The sequence below is a fragment of the Cydia pomonella genome, chromosome 23, assembly GCF_033807575.1.
Source record: "Cydia pomonella isolate Wapato2018A chromosome 23, ilCydPomo1, whole genome shotgun sequence".
NCBI lineage: Eukaryota > Metazoa > Arthropoda > Insecta > Lepidoptera > Tortricidae > Cydia > Cydia pomonella.
Genome location: NC_084725.1, coordinates 1,597,238 through 1,617,380, shown reverse-complemented (window position 1 = coordinate 1,617,380; position 20,143 = coordinate 1,597,238). Strand labels below are relative to the sequence as shown.

Here is a 20,143-nt window from a genome sequence, read left to right as displayed (position 1 = left end):
CGGCGCGCGGCGGGCGACACGTCGTCCGAGTCCGTCTGCGACACTCCGCGGTGGACGCCGGGGTTACCGTGTATAGTATAGTATGCAGTGTACTGACGCGCGGGCGGGCTGCGCGGGGTGCGGGCGCAGCGCGGGGCGGCGGCGCGCGGCGGGCGACACGTCGTCCGAGTCCGTCTGCGACACTCCGCGGTGGACGCCGGGGTTACCGTGTATAGTATAGTATGCAGTGTACTGACGCGCGGGCGGGCTGCGCGGGGTGCGGGCGCAGCGCGGGGCGGCGGCGCGCGGCGGGCGACACGTCGTCCGAGTCCGTCTGCGACACTCCGCGGTGGACGCCGGGGTTACCGTGTATAGTATAGTATGCAGTGTACTGACGCGCGGGCGGGCTGCGCGGGGTGCGGGCGCAGCGCGGGGCGGCGGCGCGCGGCGGGCGACACGTCGTCCGAGTCCGTCTGCGAGGACTCCGCTGTTGACGCTGAACCGCCGGGGATTATCATCTGCGGAAACCATTTGTTACTTGACCATACAATGTGTAACTAAATTAGTCGGGGTCCGTTTAAGTACCTATTCGGTATCGCGTTCTGATTAGGAAAAAATGGAAGAAATTTTTTTTGATGCAAATTCTTTTAAACTTTGTATATTGGCAGAGTAAGACTTAAACGGATCCTGTATACAATAACATTGACATAAAACTAGTCCTTCCAGTGCAGTTCCAGTTCGATATGTTGGCAAATCACCGCTGGGTGAACGTTCATCTTAGGTGAACGATCTAGACGCGAACGAGAAGCGACGCGGCGCGATGCGGTGCCACGCGGCGCGCCGACTCGTCTCAAGTGCGCGTTATCCTGCCTCGAACTACTGCCAACGTATCATCAAGACGCATTCGTCGTGGAAGTCATACAGGAATTTCATCATAGGTATCGACGGTTTGTAAATCGTGGTACATTATACGTTCAACGATATTTCTAATTATTTTTTATTTTAAAATGCCTACTACACACACTATACACTTACCGGGCACCTCGGGTGATGATGCAAAGGAGCAGTAGGTGTGCTCGGAGGCCCGGCGCTGTCGGGAGTGCCCGGCCAGCTGTCCGTACTCTGTGGAACAATATAATGCCGTTACACACAGTATACCGTAAATAGCATCGCGGTTAAGAGGACTGGGACTCGTCACAACACTTTGAAATGCTAAAAACGGAAGATATTTTGAATTTTTACAAATTTTGTATGAATTTCGCGTGGGCTCTGACGCATGTGTGGGAGTTCAAATGTAACATTTTTGCCGACTCGATATTGGGACTCGATTAAAGTCGTTTATTAACCTCCCGTTTCCCCTCAACGAGGTATAGAGTCAGCGGGAAAATAATAAAGGTTTGCACCTTTTTGATACGGAACCCAAAATTCAAATCTAAATTTAAATAACAATTTGAAGTAGTTTATTTACTGTCCAATTCAGGAATTGAGGAGTTAAAAGACCCGAATGTTTCACTCAATTAAATTATAACGATTTAAAGAAAAGGAATAAATAGAAAGCATAAGTGTAGGTAAACATTTCAGTAGCTATATAGAACACACTCTTGAATCATGTGACACCGCCGAGGTGTGCCTTCGCCACTGCGGCGACGTTGAAGAGAAGGCGTCAAACAGATCCACTTCCTCGCCCGCCTCCGCCACCGCTCCCGCTGCCTCGTCTGCATCCGCCTGCTGTAGGATATATAAACACTACTCACCCTAGAATCATGTGACACCGCCGAGGTGTGCCTTCGCCACTGCGGCGACGTTGAAGAGAAGGCGTCAAACAGATCCACTTCCTCGCCCGCCTCCGCCACCGTTCCCGCTGCCTCGTCTGCATCCGCCTGCTGTAGGATATATAAACACTACTCACCCTAGAATCATGCGATACCGCCGAAGTGTGCCGCCGCCATTGCGGCGAGGTTGGAGAGAAGGCGTCAAACAGATGCACTTCCTCACCCGCCTCCGCCACCGCTCCCGCTGCCTCGTCTGCATCCGCCTGCTGTAGGATAAATAAACACTACTCACCCTAGAATCATGTGACACCGCCGAGGTGTGCCTTCGCCACTGCGGCGACGTTGAAGAGAAGGCGTCAAACAGATCCACTTCCTCGCCCGCCTCCGCCACCGCTCCCGCTGCCTCGTCTGTATCCGCCTGCTGTAGGATATATAAACACTACTCACCCTAGAATCATGCGATACCGCCGAAGTGTGCCGCCGCCATTGCGGCGAGGTTGGAGAGAAGGCGTCAAACAGATGCACTTCCTCACCCGCCTCCGCCACCGCTCCCGCTGCCTCGTCTGTATCCGCCTGCTGTAGGATATATAAACACTACTCACCCTAGAATCATGCGATACCGCCGAAGTGTGCCGCCGCCATTGCGGCGAGGTTGGAGAGAAGGCGTCAAACAGATGCACTTCCTCACCCGCCTCCGCCACCGCTCCCGTTGCCTCGTCTGTATCCGCCTGCTGTAGGATATATAAACACTACTCACCCTAGAATCATGTGACACCGCCGAGGTGTGCCTTCGCCACTGCGGCGACGTTGAAGAGAAGGCGGCAAAGAGTCCTGCCTCCTCGCCCGCCTCCGCCACCGCTTCCGCTGCCTCGTCTGTATCCGCTTCGCTGTGGTTGTAGCGGTCACAGCGACCTGCGTAACACACAGACACACAAACATGTAGGTCAGCATATCGACGAATATGTACGGAGTTAGGTCACAAGTAATAATGCAACCTAGATGTACTGATCTTCCTCGCGTTGTCCTGGAATTTTGCCACCGCTCATGGGAGCCTGGGGTCCGCTTAGCAACGAAATTATTAGTTGTATTACGCGAATCTACAGCCATATAAAAAAAAAGCTGTTTGCACTCCGGGAGTGCCGGCAGAAGTGAAAACTTGAATATTAACGATGTGCATTTTAGATATTTTGGAATGGTTAGACAATATTTAGACACGAATTGCTTTAATTATCAGTATAAAAGTACTAACATTGATGTGGTAAAATATAATATTCATCTAAATCTAAATCTAAATCTTTAACATATGTTTTTCGATCAGGTCACGTGTCCGTCTTACGAATTTTCAATCTGTCGAATCTGTCGGTCACGTGACCTGTCGCGAGTTTAACATTTTTCCCCCGTCACAAAAAGTGCACAGCGCCGCCAAAGAAGTTTTCACTTCTAAAATCCTGTCACATAGTAAATGGTTGTTATGAAAAAACAAATCTAGACTTACTGTCAAAGTAACTGGTGTCCTCATCGTTTTCCAGCTGAGGAATGAACTCTGCTTTCCGCCGCAGAAGGTTATTCCAGTCCAGACCGTAGAAATACACATGTTCCTATGAAACAGAATAGTTTTACAATACAAGTGCGGAAAGTAGGGTCAATTCAATTTAATTCAAATATACTTTATTCATGTAGGCCTTGTTGCTAGGCCTTATGAATAGTCCCAGACGGAGAAGAAGTTCAGAACATCCGGGAAACAGCCCAAGTGGAAACACTTCGCCGATGGAGGGCAGAGCTCGACGCTGCAAAATATGGGCTAACGACGGTGGACGCCGTACTGCCGCATCTGGAACGCTGGGTGGGAAGGAGGCAAGGTACGCTAACTTTCCACATGGTGCAGATACTTACTGACCATGGATGCTTTGGTAAGTACCTGCACCGCAGACAGAGGGAGGAATCCTCCATGTGCCATGAGTGTGGCGCACCGGTGGACACGGCGCGTCATTCTCTCGAGGAGTGCCCTACATGGGAGCTCCAACGGGCCACCCTTCAGGCAAAATTAGGAGTAGACCTTTCGTTGCCGAGCATAGTGAATATCATGCTGGACAGCGAGGAGGCATGGAAGGCGATGGCCACCTTTTGTGACGAAATTATGTCGCAGAAGGAGGCAGCGGAGCGTGCGCGCGAGAATGACCCTGACGCGCATCCACTCCGCCGACGACGGGCTGGGGGCAGAGCCAGGCGCTATGCGCGCTTGCTGCCTCCGCCGTAGTGGGCTGCGCAGGGCTCCGGGGGAGTCTTTGCGGTTAAAAGCCCACAGGACTGGGGTGCCTGACCAATTGGCTCCCAAAATGTCTGCGGCCTACAGGCCGCCCGCCGGGGGGGGGGTTAGTCCGTCATCGCCCCTAGTTCCCCCGGGGGCCTTATGAATAGTAAGACAGTATTACATATAATTATCTTAATCTAATTATCAGAGCAATTTATTGATGTTGTAAATATTATTCCATATATAATACTAATGAATATAATTCATAGATCAAATTTAATACTAAAACTTTCACAAAAAACAGTCATACAAAAAAAAAATTATAAAAAATACTAGTCTAGATTGTTTCTAGAATAAATTCTAAATGTCAAACAAATATAATAAAAACAACAAAGGAAATACATGCATTGGAATATCCATTTCATCATCATTATTCAAATATAATAAATAATTAATCATTTCGAATCACAATTAATCCCACGTTGTTTTATCATTCATGTAGTCTTGATAAATTAAAACACGACCGAAGGAAATAGGGAATATTACTGCAATGTTCTGCGGCCAGAGTGCAGCACTAGTACTTTTCGTAAATTATAGAGTAACTTATACATACTGTGTCTTGAACAGTTTTTTGACAAGTTTTCACAGATAATAAAATATGACATTAATGCGTCAAGGCGGTTTGTTTACAAAAGACCTACCGGGAAACGCGAAAATCGAAATTTAGTTACCTGCCTCTTCATCGCTCGAAAATGGAAGAGTGATAGAGAGGTTAGATAACGATATTTCGATTTTCGTGTTTCGCGGTAGACCATCAGTGATGGATTGTGGTAGTGGCGCCCCCTAGGCAGAGTTTCGCGTAATATTCCCTATACGTATTATACTAACATTTACGCAGCGAGCCTATAACACACTAAGGGTTCAGTACAATAGCGTCCTGTCGCCGCCGAGGCGGGCATCACCTGGACCCGAGTAGCCGCTGATAGGAACGAGTGGAACAGGAGGGAGGAGGCCTATGTCCGTAAATGGACAGCCCAATAGATAATAATTAGATACTAAAATACTACTAATTAATATAAACTAATTTATCATCTAATATATATATAGGTATATAAATTAAAGTCTTATGCTACTGCTATTTATATTGCTAACTATATAATTATACAAATAATCAAAATAATAATAATGTAATTAATATATCGAAGCGTGGAATGTAATCTATTGGAAATAAATGGCTTAATTATTATTATAATTATTATTAATTATTTACAATAGCGTCCTGGGGATGTTGTTGAAGCTGCCGAGACACTGCAGCGCATCTGGTATGTTCGCGGAGGCGCGAACGGATGACTTTTATGCCATCAGGCGCAAAAGAATAGCGTCTCTGCTGACACGTGTGCGGCAGTAGCAACACCCTCCTAAAGCTGGCCATACACACTAGGGTATGCCTGCGCAGTTTTACCAACTGCACAGGTAAAACGGCGCGTGTGTGGCATTCGACTGTGCAGATTCCTATACAGCTTCGCCTGTGCAGTTGAACTGTACAGGCAAAACTGCGCAGGCATACCCTAGTGTGTATGGCCAGCTTTAAGGACGTTGGCTGAGCGCCTTGATTGCCATCTCACGAGCTACTGGGTAGACGTGTTGATAGGCAAGGCTTTATAAGCTGGATAATTTAATTTTAATTTAGTTTTATGTAAGTTAATTGGTACTAAAGTAAAGTTTAAGAATTATTTTACTGTTACTAACAAAATTTATGGATCTTATCGGTCTGAAATAAATGTTTTTTTATTTTATTTTATACCACATATAATTACCTTGACTTGATGCGTACCGCCGGTCCCGAGTCGGTCCCTAGGGTTCCGCGCGAGCAGTTCTGTGATAATAGCTCTCGCCTCCACCGCTATAGGGAAGTCTTCTTCTGAGGGCCACTCGATGTCATCTATTATCAATACATTCCAAAAATGTACATATTCACGTTCAGAAAAAAAAAACGTTAATAACACTAAATAGCGTTGATAGCATACAATGAAAGTTACCACAAGGATTTTTGTGCAATAGAGATAGCAACAGGGGGGTCAATGTACGAACACTGATTATATTCCTAATTAGTAAAAAGGTTTTTTTTTTTTTTTAAATTAAAAACCTGATCGGCGATTGGCTCTATTCACACCTGATGGAAAGTGAAGACAGGGTCTAAGATAGACCTCACCGGTTCAGTAGTAGCCTATTCACTCTTTGGCTTGGCAACGACGCCTAAGCTGATAGGGACCCGAGAAAATAACGGTACCGTTATTTACCGGTACCGAAATAAATTTCTTCGGTTACCTAAATGGTTCTTATTAAACCGGTATGACGTCATACCGTTATATAAAGGTATCGTTATTTGTCGGTTATGTAGTCCCTGGATGCAACAATGCAAATGTAATCTCGATCTCGAAGCCAATTGGGTTGGTCCCATACTAATGGTTACTCAGTACGACCTGAAAATTTCCCTCGCAAAATATGACTAAAGGTAGAAAAAACACCTTATAATAAATCAAAAAATCCAGGCCTTTTTTTTTTACTACGTCGGTGGCAAACAAGCATACGGCCCGCCTGATGGTAAGCAGTTTCCGTAGCCTATGTACGCCTGCAACTCCAGAGGAGTTACATGCGCGTTGCCGACCCTAAGCCCCCCAACCCCTCGTTGAGCTCTGGCAACCTTACTCACCGGCAGGAACACAACACTATGAGTAGGGTCTAGTGTTATTTGGCTGCGGTTTTCTGTAAGGTGGAGGTACTTCCCCAGTTGGGCTCTGCTCTAGATCTGGAATAACATCCGCTGTGCTGTGCCCTACCACACAAAGCGAGATGACATTCACAATGCCCATACCTCTCTTTTGGACGTAGTTTAAGGACGTACTCGGGTCCAAAATTTGAAGGTTTTTCAAAAGATTATGAGCTAGGATTTTAAAGAATAAGCAACATACCATTAACAGTGTGAGCAAACAATTCTTCAGGCGTGTCTCCGAAGAAGGGCACGCAGCCGACGATGAACTCGTACAGGATGATGCCCATCGACCACCAGTCCACTGGCTTACCGTAGCCCTAACGAGAGATAATAAAAATATACATTTTAAATTTCATAAATATTTGACAGTAATTCCACACTATGTTATTCCAAATGTCGCGCAGAGTTAACTTGGTCCGGCTATTTTCCTTAAAACTTTTACTTCAAAACAAGTAGAATGAAAATTGGAGTGTTAAATGATCAATGCATTAAAAAGGTTTCATGACTTAATCCGGGGGGACGTCGTGGTAGAAAGTTATTCCAGCACATCTCCCCAAACGGCATATTCGTTCAGAGGCTACCCCCTCTTTCTCAATGGAAAGAGCCAGGAGGTGAAAGGCCAGGCCAGAGGGACGAGGTGTAACAGCATTTCCAGGCCAACAAAAAAGGGTTAAGAGTTACCTGTCGTAGTATGACCTCCGGGGCGATATACTCGGGCGTGCCACAAACTTGCTTATCGGAAAACTGCCGCGCCTCCCTGTCGGCGTACTCTTCGTACAGGTTTGTTGCCACTGTGAACAAGTAATCGATAGTTATTTGTATCCCAAGGAATAAAAAGTAGGAAAATAGGAAGGAAAAAGGAGGAGTCGGAGGCGAGGGTGGCAAACACGCGGGATGGAATGTGCTACGATTCCTCCCGTGGTGCGTATACAATTTTTCTGCTCGACGGAGGCGGAAAGCGGCAACTTCGTTTAGCGCAGCGGGAGCAAAGTTGACGCTTTCCGCCCGGAGGGCAGAAGTAATAAATATTATGGCCGGTGTTCGGACGTCTTTGCAATAACCCAGTCTCATTGTCCACCCAAACTTTAATCTATAGACCATCATAGTGTTCACTTTTTCTACAATAGTCCCAATGCCTACTGCGACCGGTTCATGGGTCTCTATTGTTGCGCCTGTGAACGAGTTCCAGCAGGCGTTCTACATGACATTAAAGCTCTCCAAGGGGCCTCTACGTGTTGGACCTATATCCCCACGCAAGCCTATCAAAAGACCGGGATTTATAGGCCTGGGACATCCAAGGAGATACAATAACAAATGTAAATATTGGGTACAATCTTACACAAACGACCGAGCCCCAAACTAAGCAAAGCTTGTACTATGGGTACTAGGCGACGAAACATAGAAAACAGCCATGATTCAGGAACAAATATTTGTGTTCATCATAGAAATGCCCTTACTGGGATTCGAACCCGGGACCATTGCCAAAATTGACCGGGGAATTATGTCCAAAAGGCTGGTCAAATTAAAAATCCTTGTTCTTTGAATTATATATTTCATAACGGGCATTTTAGATTTAAGCTAGTTATAGTAATCCTCTGTATATATTGTTATTGTAAATAAAATGTTATATGTTTTTATTGAAGTTGTGGATATTAATTCAAAAATAAGAAAGAACATTACACGATATACTTACAAGACATGAGACCCATCTTGCTAAGACCAAAGTCTGTCAATTTGATGTGTCCCGTGGCAGTGATCAACAAACTGAAACAAGAAAATCTGAATAAGTTTCAGAAAAAAACATTTTTTTTAATACCACGTCGGTGGCAAACAAGCATACAGCCCGCCTGATGGTAAGCAGTCACCGTAGCTTATGGACGCATGCAACTCTTATTTTGGTAGTGTTTGGAATAATTTGCAGTCAAAATTATTGTTCTGACTTTTATATCCAACCAAACCACTGAGTAATCAAATAAATGAAATTGAAGTGAGTTTCTTTTTTTACACCACATCGGTATTGGTGGCAAAGAAGAATATGCCACGTCGGGTGAAATAGGCCCGGTGCGGTGTACTCGTAGAACAGTATAGGGACCGTGCGCGTTGGAGGGTCTGCCATCTTGCGGCCTGAATCGGAACCATAAACATGCACAAGTACACGTCACGTGTTTTCTTGGGCATAGTAGGTTCTGCCATCTTGTGGGCTACATCGGAACAATAAACTTCACATTTACGCCTCGCGCCAAAAATCTGACGGCTCCTGTGCTGCGTCCTACAGTTTATTCAAATAGGCCTAGTAACAAGCACTTTTAAATCATCAAATTTCACAAATATCATCTTAATCTAAATATCAGAGCAATTTATTGATGCAGTTATTATTGTTCCCAAAAAAAACATTGTATTATTATAGATATGGTAAACTTAATAATAAGAATTTCACAAAAGGATCGTCAAACACGAAACTTGTATAAAAATACTAGTCTAGAAACTTTCTAGAATAAAATCTAAATGTAACTTGCTATATGTACTTAATGTCTTGCCATGTCGGGTGGTAGAGGCCCGGCGCGGAGTAGAATGACACAGTCTTATTGTAACCATACCACACGAGACTTAATTGTCAGGCTACGATTACAACTGAAGAAGTTAGTGAGTGTAAACAGCTTACTTGTCAGGCTTCAAGTCTCTATGTACAACGCCATAAGAATGTAGATATTCTACAGCAAGCACGGCTTCAGCGAAGTAATGTCTCGCCATGTCGGGTGGGAGAGGCCCGGCGCGGAGTAGAGTAGCGCAGTCGCCGCCTTCGACGAACTCGAGGATGAGACAGAGGTGGCGTTTGGTTTCGAAGGAGCAGTACATCGTTACCTGTACGACATGGAAATGGTACATTACTACAGAGACCGGGACGAAAGGGGTTTATTTTTAACCGACTTCAAGATTTTAATTATTTTTTTATGTTTGTTACTCCATAACTCCGTCATTTCTAAACCGATTTTGAAAATTATTATTTTTGTTTTATTTTATATACATACAGATTGGTCCCGTTTTTGTCAAACTTAGTTCTGATCCGGATCCATGAGGAATAGAGGGAACTCTTCAAATGTGATTTAGTGATTTTTGTATTTTCTTTAACAAATCAAGCATTTACATTTAAAAAGGTGACATTTGATGACGTGGAACTGCTGATGATGATCAGAATGGAACTCTTCAACGACGCATAGTACACGTTTGGCGATTTGTCCTCTTCGCTGTGTTTGTTAAGCAAATTAGATTTTCAAGACAAATTTTTGTCAAGTACGAGTTCTGACGATGGGGTCTCCTTAAATGTTAAAGGCATATATAGTGATCTTGGTATTTTCATCAACAAATCAAGTATTTACATTTGTAGAAGTAACATTTGATGAAGTGGAACTGCTGATGATGAACAGAACGGAACTCTTTAACGATATATAGTTCACGTTTGGAAATTTGTTCTTTTTGCATGTTTGTCAAGCAGTTAGGTTTTCAAGGCACATTTTTATATTTCTATCCTATTTAGTTTTTTTAATAATTATCTGGTGCTTTATTTTCATGCATGGTGTGAAATAATATATCTTAAATACAGTCGAATACCCTACTGCGGGTATCTTACCAGTCAACCATAGGGCAAATCTGAAATATGTCAAGGTGGGTACACCGACAAAAAAAAAACATGTTACCTCTTTTTCTACATAATTAGGCGTAGGACGCTGTCTTTTTAATTTCATTGTATGAAATCTCAAATCAACAATAATCGTTCTTTCACCGGTCTCCCTCAATGAAGTCGGTTTTTTTTTATTAAAAGTTATTCACATTTGTATCGTAATGTAATATTGCAATATCTTACCACAAAGGGGTTGTCAGCAAAACTGAGGATGTCTCTCTCCGCGAACGCCTGCTCGACTTGATTCCGAAGTATTAAGTTGTTTTTACTGATCTTCTTCATCGCGTATCTGCAATAAAAACATAATAATAAATTAAAACGTCATCATAATGCAGAAAAGAGCCAATAGTCCCAAAGACACAAAAGCCGGTTTCAAATTATTTACATATTTCTATTCCAGTTGTGAAACTAAATGTAAATTTGGCAAACAAAAATGAACAAGTCGTTGGCATGGTTTTTTAATCAATTGATGACCGAAATTGTTATGATGTTACATATAAAGTATGCAACAGAACGAAAGGCAAGGAAAGAGACCCATTCATGTTTAGGTTTTACTGAGCAATTTTTTACTATGGGACAAACCCGGAAATCGCGTGTATTTTCGATATCGTACTAATATCGGTTAAAAAAATAAATAACTCTTCCACGAGGTGAATTAGTCGGTAGGTAGAACTTGCCAAATATAAATATTTCGGCTAATCAAGAATAGAAAGAAGTAATATATACATTAAGTATAGATATGTACGTGCCTCGTCCTCGTCTGCTTGTGTTTGACGAGGTAGACGGCGCCGTAGGCCCCGTTGGAGATGAGCTTGATGACCTGGTAGTCGCCCTCGGAGGGCGGCGCGCCGCCCGGGCCCAAGGGCGGCGACTGGCGGCCTCGCGATCTGAAATAACGTTGTTGTGTCGTTATATTTTTTGTTTAATATTTTTATTTATGGTCAGAAAATGTTCTTTTATTGTATGTTTGTTGCGAAGAAATTGTAATCAAATAAATCGTGTTAATGGGAAAAAAATCTTAAATCAAACAATGGCGTTAAACAAGGGCGTCGCCAGCTGATAAGTCCTAGGAAGGGGAGCAGTTCATGTGGCTGATGGCCAAGGGGTCGGGGAGGGGCATACATTTGGTAAGAAATTTTGTGCTCTGGAGGGGGCAGCTGCCTCCCCCCCCTTCAGCAGGGCAAGCTGCAAGTAAGCGATAAAAAAACTTGATAGTTACAGTTAAATTTGCCAAATATTGGCAAACATCTTGTCATTAGAAAAGACTCAAAACTTACGATTACGGAAAATCAAGATTCTTTTAACTGTTTTTTTTTTTATAAAGTATAGTAGTGAGTTACTTGGAAGGCGAGGCGTTGAGCGGCGGCTGCGGCGGCGGCGGCGGCGCGTGCAGCTCGGCCAGCGGGTCGCGGGACAGGCCCAGCTTGTGGATGATGTACTTCGGGATGTCCGACGTCATGCCCTGCCGAACAGATCGTATTGAGCATACATACAATCTGATATTCAAATTGCGTTGTTTATGTAAATTGGCATTATCAGCCAATTTACATATGTACAAACATAGATTACGCAAACTACATAAAAGCTTGTAAAAACCTATCATGAAACATTTAGTCGAGTTTTCAGTTAGAATATGTCCCGGATGTGACAAAGGAGTGTGACTGTTCCACACCTGCATGTGCTTAGCGTGTCCCTCTGCCGCCTCGAGCAGCCGGTAGAACCGCTCGGGGTCGAACTCCAGGCACTCCAGCAGGCGCGCGGGCCGAGCCATCGCGAGGATGAGCCGCGTGACTAGAGGCGCTACTGTGACTGTTCCACACCTGCATGTGCTTAGCGTGTCCCTCTGCCGCCTCGAGCAGCCGGTAGAACCGCTCGGGGTCGAACTCCAGGCACTCCAGCAGGCGCGCGGGCCGAGCCATCGCGAGGATGAGCCGCGTGACTAGAGGCGCTACTGTGACTGTTCCACACCTGCATGTGCTTAGCGTGTCCCTCTGCCGCCTCGAGCAGCCGGTAGAACCGCTCGGGGTCGAACTCCAGGCACTCCAGCAGGCGCGCGGGCCGAGCCATCGCGAGGATGAGCCGCGTGACTAGAGGCGCTACTGTGACTGTTCCACACCTGCATGTGCTTAGCGTGTCCCTCTGCCGCCTCGAGCAGCCGGTAGAACCGCTCGGGGTCGAACTCCAGGCACTCCAGCAGGCGCGCGGGCCGAGCCATCGCGAGGATGAGCCGCGTGACTAGAGGCGCTACTGTGACTGTTCCACACCTGCATGTGCTTAGCGTGTCCCTCTGCCGCCTCGAGCAGCCGGTAGAACCGCTCGGGGTCGAACTCCAGGCACTCCAGCAGGCGCGCGGGCCGAGCCATCGCGAGGATGAGCCGCGTGACTAGAGGCGCTACTGTGACTGTTCCACACCTGCATGTGCTTAGCGTGTCCCTCTGCCGCCTCGAGCAGCCGGTAGAACCGCTCGGGGTCGAACTCCAGGCACTCCAGCAGGCGCGCGGGCCGAGCCATCGCGAGGATGAGCCGCGTGACTAGAGGCGCTACTGTGACTGTTCCACACCTGCATGTGCTTAGCGTGTCCCTCTGCCGCCTCGAGCAGCCGGTAGAACCGCTCGGGGTCGAACTCCAGGCACTCCAGCAGGCGCGCGGGCCGAGCCATCGCGAGGATGAGCCGCGTGACTAGAGGCGCTACTTGGGCGCCCGCTTCGGCTGATTTTTCCCGAGTCTGTAATAAATAAGGAGCATTAATATCTCGACTCGTAAAAGTATAAACTTGCCAACTTCAATTTAAATATCTTAACTTTAATTTACTTGTTAAATTTGGCGGTCAAACGGTTAAAAATGACATTGGAGTTTAAAATATTGTGGTTAATTCAACTCATAAAATTATTTAATGTTAACAAGACAATAAAAAAAACTTATTTAACCCAAAGCTCAAGGAAATAGCGATTTTACTTATAAAACGATACTCATAATAAAGGAACCGTTTTGGGTACAAAAATTCGGCGTGATGGTGCTTGCACGAGATGATTTTAGCTGAAGAAAGAGAGTGCGCATTAGCAGTATTCATGAGTTCGATGCGCAAGTGACTTGCATAATCAGTATACGTAGCTTGCTGCAGTTATGCTTGTGAAAGTCGTTACTTACGAAAGTATCACGCAAGTCACTTGTGCAATTGATTCGCGCTGGTATTTGGGTTTTTTACTCGAGGTTCAACACGCACAAGGACCTTAACTTACGCAAGTCACTTGCACGGCATGCAAGTCACTTGCACAGCATACAAGTTGCATAATTTCACGTTTCTTATTTTAGTTGTGCTTACCTCGGCGAGCAATCTGTCTAAACTGTCGGCCATATCATAGAAATAGCTGCTGGTGACCTGCTTCGATTCCGATTTGTGTAGACAGTCCCTCGCCATCTCCAATACCTGCACAATATTTTATTTTTATTCATTTTTTTTTAGCGCGAAGGAACCTTATCTATAATACATATTTTTTCCAAAATGACAAAATCAGAATCCTTCATTTGTAAAACATAAGTACAGAATAGGTCCTAGGTATATACATTTTAATACTATGTTTTGCCGGTTGGCATACAAATGTCAAAACGGACCAAAATGGATGACTGAAATCCTTAGTTATGGTGCTTGTTCTCATGTCAACCAAGAGAAAAACACAATAAAATGAAACAAAACCAAAAAAATATGGCGGATATCGTAACACGATGTTTTGACAAGATTTAAAAGAAATATAAGCGTCTGGTTGACGTAACTGGTGACCAAAGAGTTTCGGCTTCCTTGTACAATGTATCAGCATTGCGATACAACAAGAAAATTCCGCCAGCATCCTTGATGGTACAGTGCCTCAAGGGCCTATTTTAGATTTAAGCTAGTTATAGTAATCCTCTGTATATGTCCATTATGTATTTAAAAAAAGAATGATAATAATTTGGGATCTATCTGTCATCACTGACATGAATATTTTTTCCAATGAGCCTATATCGCTCCTTATTTAACATTATTTAGTAATATCTAATCTTTTACCTGTCTTGCAACGAATCTCTCTATCGGCGGCCGGTCCGGTTTCTTGTCTAGTTCTGTCAACTCTTCAATTAGTGATCTTAATCTGAAACAGGGAAATTTCATTATTAATCTGTTTATTTAAGTACCAATGTAAATTGCGAGCCATGAAAAGCTTAATATGATCTAGTTCTTCCATTGCAATAACTTATAAAGCAATTAAGGAATATCACAGCCTTGTGAACGCCAGCTACCGCTCCGTCGGATCAAGGAATAGTAGCCGCGCAAAAGATTTTTTTTTACTTTTCCTCCCGATAAACGGCAGAGTTAGTGTCATCACTGGAAAGCAGCATGCAAGAACTATAACGAAAAACTGTTATCCTTGTCACTCTCGTCAGGCATTACTTGTCGTCCATGGCCCGTTGTGCGGCGGGGAAGCGCGCGGCGAACAGAGACGACATGGCGGACACTGCATCGTCCTTGGCGCCCTCGCCGCCGCTCGCCGCGCCGCCGGGGGAGCGGGACGGAGAACTGAAAAATAAAGTCAAAATATTTAATGTTACTTAAAAAAAACTAAAACATGGTCTAAACCAGAATTTATAATCGATGAAGATGATGGGGAAGTGGGCACACGCATGCGGGAGTGTGGTCATGACCCTCGCTCCAGGTCGTTCCTGATGCAGAGGTTGTCCATCCTCGTTCAATGTGGCAACGTGCGTGATGGGACTGATGGGCTCCATTACGTCTGAAGAGGCGCTGGGCGAGTTTTCTGGATAGTTTTTCTTCTATTTGGGTTTTAGTTTAATTTAGCTTAAGATTTATGTGTTTAGATATGTAACTCTGTGATAATGGTAACATCGACCAATAGTTAAGTTCATTGTCTTGTTTTTGTTTGTATAGCTTACATGTTTAAACCGCAGCCAACTAACATTAGATGAGTAGGAACTCATAGTGTTGTGTTGCCAGAGCTCAACGAGGGCAAAATAGTGTTAGGGTCGGCAACGCGCATGCAACTCTGGAGTTGCCAGCGTCCATGGGCTCAGACACTGCTTACCATCAGGCGGGCCGTATGCGTGTTTGCCACCGACGTATTATAAAAGACGTTTTTTAGGAATTTTGATTAATAAGCACAGCCCGTACATTTCATGCCGTTGACAGATCACGCTACATAGAGTATAATTCCAATTAGTAATAATTAATAATTTGTTAACCTCTTTGGTTAGCTGATACATATACGTGACAATAAGTACAGTAACGTCTAACTGACTTTCATCTTATTATCACTCGACGAATTAATAGATTATTGATGTATTAAATAATACATATTTTTGTATTTTAACAGCGTATTTCACGTAAAAAGTATTTATTTTTGTATGCGTCAATGTAATTTATCTAAATTTGTAGTGTTGTAAAAAAAACTGCCTGTATGTTAAATTACGTCATTTTTGCGTCAACGGCATGAAAAGTACGGGCCCTGGTAATAAGTACCTGAGACTGCGACTCCGCACGCGCCGCTTCGGGCTCTGTGGGGAGGGCGCGCGCGCAGCCGTGTAAGCGCCGCCGCTGTCGGACAATGATGCCCAGTTGTTCATGCCGCTGCCTTGCGAACTGCTGTAAGGGAAATATGCAAGACTAGGAAGCAATCCATGGATAAACTCTACATTTATCGTCATCGTCAATCTACATTATTGACATTGAAGAAAACGCTAATATTAAGATGCTGTCAATACCTAAAGCGCGCACACTGGGTATTTGTATCGGAGTAAATGAGATAGCATTGTCGCATGTTACTGGGCCTGGGCAAGGGAATAATAAGAAAATTATTAAAATAAAAAAAAGTGGATTATTAGTGTAATATTTTACTCATTAGCGGTTTAGATATAAATGTTTTGAAATTGTGATTTTAATTGCAGACCCATAAGTCAAAACAATAAAGACATAGAACCGTTTAATTGTGATTTTAAGACCAATCTTTGCAATTATTTTCTATCGAGCCGATTTCGTTCAATCATGTATCGAGTACAACCACGGTCTTTGAAATATAATTAATATGAACATATTTTTTTCTTACTTGACTAAAACAAATAGTCTTCCTTAAAAAACTGTTTAAGTAACATCAATTTCAAGGACATTGGGTGTTGACAGCCCCTTAAGCGCTTATGGATAACTATACTCAAACTTAATCCTACAGGAACAAGGTGTATTATACTTTGAAAATAAGTAATCCCGCAGATTTTTACAGGCAAAACCAGTCCTACAACCAAATTTCTTATAATCACTTTTAAGTTACATATGTACATAGACTTAGTAAATCTTGATGTTGATGGCAGTGTATTAACACATTCACTTCCAGGGGGCGTGGCCTAGGAACAAACTTGTATGACGGTGAACGCATATATTCGTCGGTGGCAGTGAATGCGTTAAAGCGCTCGAGGAGGCTCAAAACTAATTGTGCCATTTTCAACCAAAACGGTAATACTTATTATCAGTCGTCCATAAGGCGCTATTTCCATATAGCTGCGATTTAAAATCAACCTTATCAACAAGCGACAATGTGGTACCTTTTGGATGAAAGCGTCACAATTACATTCAACCATAGCTCATTAGGCCAAAGGTTCATTCTAGATTCTTGATTTCTCTTCAAACCCCAAACAGTCTAACAACCCAATGTGATTCTTATCCCAAAAGTTTTAATCATGTGTCGAAAGATGGCAGTAAATTTCCTGTGGCTACAAAGTTTTCTTTGACAGTCCACCTCTATTTCAAATTCTCTTTGATATAAATAATCGTTACAAGGTACATACTTGAGCGAATTTTGGTGTTGATGGCAGTGTGGACACGGGGCTCGCGGGGGCTCGCACACGGCAACCGCGAGCAGCCGTTCTTGAGATGAGCATTGTGACTGGAACAGACAGACATACATGAACTTATATCCCGTTAAAATCAACTCGTTTTGATCTAGAAAGCATCTAATTAGTAGCCGGGTCCACACAGCGAGCACACGCGAGGCGGCGCGCGTGTTTTCCTCGGCCGAGGCACGTCTACACTGGCCGTATTGTGCGTGAGGAAATTGTCTCGCGCTTGTGCTCGCTCTGTGTGGACCCGGCTAGTGTCTCTTTAAAAAAAATGCAATTTTTTCAATTTTGCCTCAATGTGGTTTTAAACCAAATTGCTCAAGCGCCGAATTTTGATAATTTTTACAATAAGTGGTATAAATAGGGCTGCCATCCGTCCGGGTTTTCCCGGATTTGTCCTAGTTTGAAGGCCGTCCGGGGGGGGGATGTCAAGAAGTGTCCGGGGAAAACCCGGACCCTTTTCATGTAAGGAAGCACATTAAAACTACATGTAAAATTAAAGGTCTTGTTTTTTAAAAATATTATTTTCGGACTCGTCCGGGGAAAAAATGCGATTTACGCCAAATGTCCGGGTTTTTTTGAATCTTTGTCCGGGTTTGGCGAAATTCGAGATGGCAGCCCTAGGTATAAATCATGATAAAATGTACGTAAAAGTGTATTAAAAACTTACATTTAAGCACCAGTACGTCGAGTACTTACTAGAGTCAGACTAAAATAAGTTGGCAGCGATTTGGACAGATTAGATAGTGCAAGGGTTATTTTAAACGCAAACTTCTATGAAATTATGACGTTTACTTAACACTTGCACAGGCTGGGCTATAAAAATCGCTGCCAAATTAGCTTGGTCTGACTCTATAGTTACAAATCGAAATGGCGTGTCAAATTCATTTTAATAGTTTGGAATGAATAGGTTTATTGCCCAAAGAAGCAAACTCATGGACCTCATGGTCATGTTTATTACATTTTAAAAAAGTGGAATCATTCGGTCTACAGCAGAGGCAGTCCTGTAAAGCGTTATTTGCTGAGCATCAGATTATGACCCACTATTCGGAGTACATTTTTGAGGTCATCATGTTCACGCGTAAACACCTGTCTCAATTTAAGCGAGTGGAGGTCGTGGGCAAATGCCTCCGGAGCACGGGAAAACTTCGGACAGTTCCGCGTCGCACAGTATTGCATGCAAAAAACCCGCGAGTAATAGGTCCGACTTTCTACGAGCACCTGCCTAATCAAATAAATAAAACCGGCCAAGAGCATGTCGGGCCACGCTCAGTGTAGGGTTCCGTAGTTACTCTTCCGTCACAATAAGCTAAACTGGAGCTTAAAGTATAGTAAATGGTACCTTTCACCCGAGTTAAACAAATAGGCAAATTTGCATAATCAGTACCTAATTAAAGTAAGTCTTTTTACTATGAAGGGAAAACTTTTTGCGATAACTCAAAAACAGCTAAACTGATCATGTCCGCTATAGTTTTCATTTAATGTCTTTCTTAAGCTCTACTTCCACGATTTTTTTCATATTTTTTTGACCTATGGTTCAAAAGTTAGAGGGGGGGGACACATTTTTTTTTTCTTTCGGAGCGATTATCTCCGAATATATTCACTTTATCAAAAAATGTTTCTTGAAAACCCGTATTAGTTTTGAAAGACCTTTCCAACGATACCCCACACTCTAGGGTTGAAGCGAAAAAAAAAATTCACCCCCACTTTACGTGTAGGGGAGGTACCCTAAAAAAAATTAAATTTTTATATTTTATTGTACGACTTTGTCGGCTTTATTGATTTATATATCCATACCAAATTTCAGCTTTCTAGCACTAACGACCACGGAGCAAAGCCTCGGACAGACAGACAGACAGACAGACAGACAGACAGACAGACAGACAGACAGACAGACAGACGGACATGGCGAAACTATAAGGGTTCCGTTTTATGCCATTTGGCTACGGAACCCTAAAAATGAGACATGTGATGCAACATTCAGGCGCAAACTAAGATTTTTTTTACTAAAGAAATCCCTCTACTCAGTTAAGGAATATCTTTCAAAATAAACTGAATCTGACCAACTACATGTAGATTGTAATTTCTAATATGTATATTGTTATTGTTATTCATTTTAAAGTTATTGTTTTCAGTTGACATTCTTTTTTATTTTCTGCTTGACATTGTTTGAATATCATATGTAACTTATTCATTGATAGGTACTCTGTAGTATCATGGTACAATTTCAGTTTTCTTCTTTATTCCTATTGATTATTTTTGACATTTTGATATGGCAAATATTATATGATAGATTTATATACCATTGTATATAACTACCTCTACCTCTATAACATTATATTGTATTGTAATAATATTAAATTTCACATGTATCCGACGATCACTATACGATAAGTAATTGCTTATGTATCCTTTTACATTAACTTTGAACATTGTATTGAGAGATAAATAAACTAAACTAAACTAAACTAAACTATTGAGGGAGATGATATTTGTGTATTTTGTACAGTAACCTGTAATAGTATCTTGCATGGGTCTCTATTGTTTCCATTAAGTTTCAAGTCATAATGTATTGTTTTTCCGCATTTTCGTTAATCATAATTTGTTTTTTCTCAGAAACACGTAACGTATGTATATCGGCACTACCCGTTCAATGTTGTAAGTTCATAGTTTCCTGCTACCCAAAGGTTGTCTGGAAGAGATCGCTTCTTAGCGATAAGACCGCCTGTTGTTACCTAACTTTTACGTGTTTTTTCATTTCCTGTCTATTTTTAACTGTATGGTGCACAATAAAGAATATTTACTTAATTACTTAC

At 43.2% G+C, this 20,143-nt stretch overlaps 1 protein-coding gene across 1 annotated transcript in view; it reads right to left on the bottom strand.

Annotated features, from left to right (window-relative positions):
- Nucleotides 1–20,143, bottom strand: part of LOC133530814 (microtubule-associated serine/threonine-protein kinase 3) — a 131,766-nt gene that overhangs the window by 24,519 nt on the left and 87,104 nt on the right. The window contains exons 6-23 of the mRNA XM_061868887.1: nucleotides 17,277–17,374; nucleotides 15,961–16,083; nucleotides 14,878–15,003; nucleotides 14,497–14,578; nucleotides 13,777–13,881; nucleotides 13,015–13,179; nucleotides 11,795–11,916; nucleotides 11,204–11,341; nucleotides 10,638–10,743; nucleotides 9,438–9,637; nucleotides 8,469–8,539; nucleotides 7,457–7,566; nucleotides 6,975–7,092; nucleotides 5,820–5,944; nucleotides 3,247–3,349; nucleotides 2,509–2,663; nucleotides 1,015–1,101; nucleotides 376–497 (exon numbers count right to left, since the gene is read on the bottom strand). Of these exons, the coding sequence (XP_061724871.1) occupies nucleotides 376–497; nucleotides 1,015–1,101; nucleotides 2,509–2,663; nucleotides 3,247–3,349; nucleotides 5,820–5,944; nucleotides 6,975–7,092; nucleotides 7,457–7,566; nucleotides 8,469–8,539; nucleotides 9,438–9,637; nucleotides 10,638–10,743; nucleotides 11,204–11,341; nucleotides 11,795–11,916; nucleotides 13,015–13,179; nucleotides 13,777–13,881; nucleotides 14,497–14,578; nucleotides 14,878–15,003; nucleotides 15,961–16,083; nucleotides 17,277–17,374 (2,156 nt within the window). The remainder of the gene's footprint in view (nucleotides 1–375; nucleotides 498–1,014; nucleotides 1,102–2,508; nucleotides 2,664–3,246; nucleotides 3,350–5,819; nucleotides 5,945–6,974; nucleotides 7,093–7,456; nucleotides 7,567–8,468; nucleotides 8,540–9,437; nucleotides 9,638–10,637; nucleotides 10,744–11,203; nucleotides 11,342–11,794; nucleotides 11,917–13,014; nucleotides 13,180–13,776; nucleotides 13,882–14,496; nucleotides 14,579–14,877; nucleotides 15,004–15,960; nucleotides 16,084–17,276; nucleotides 17,375–20,143) is intronic.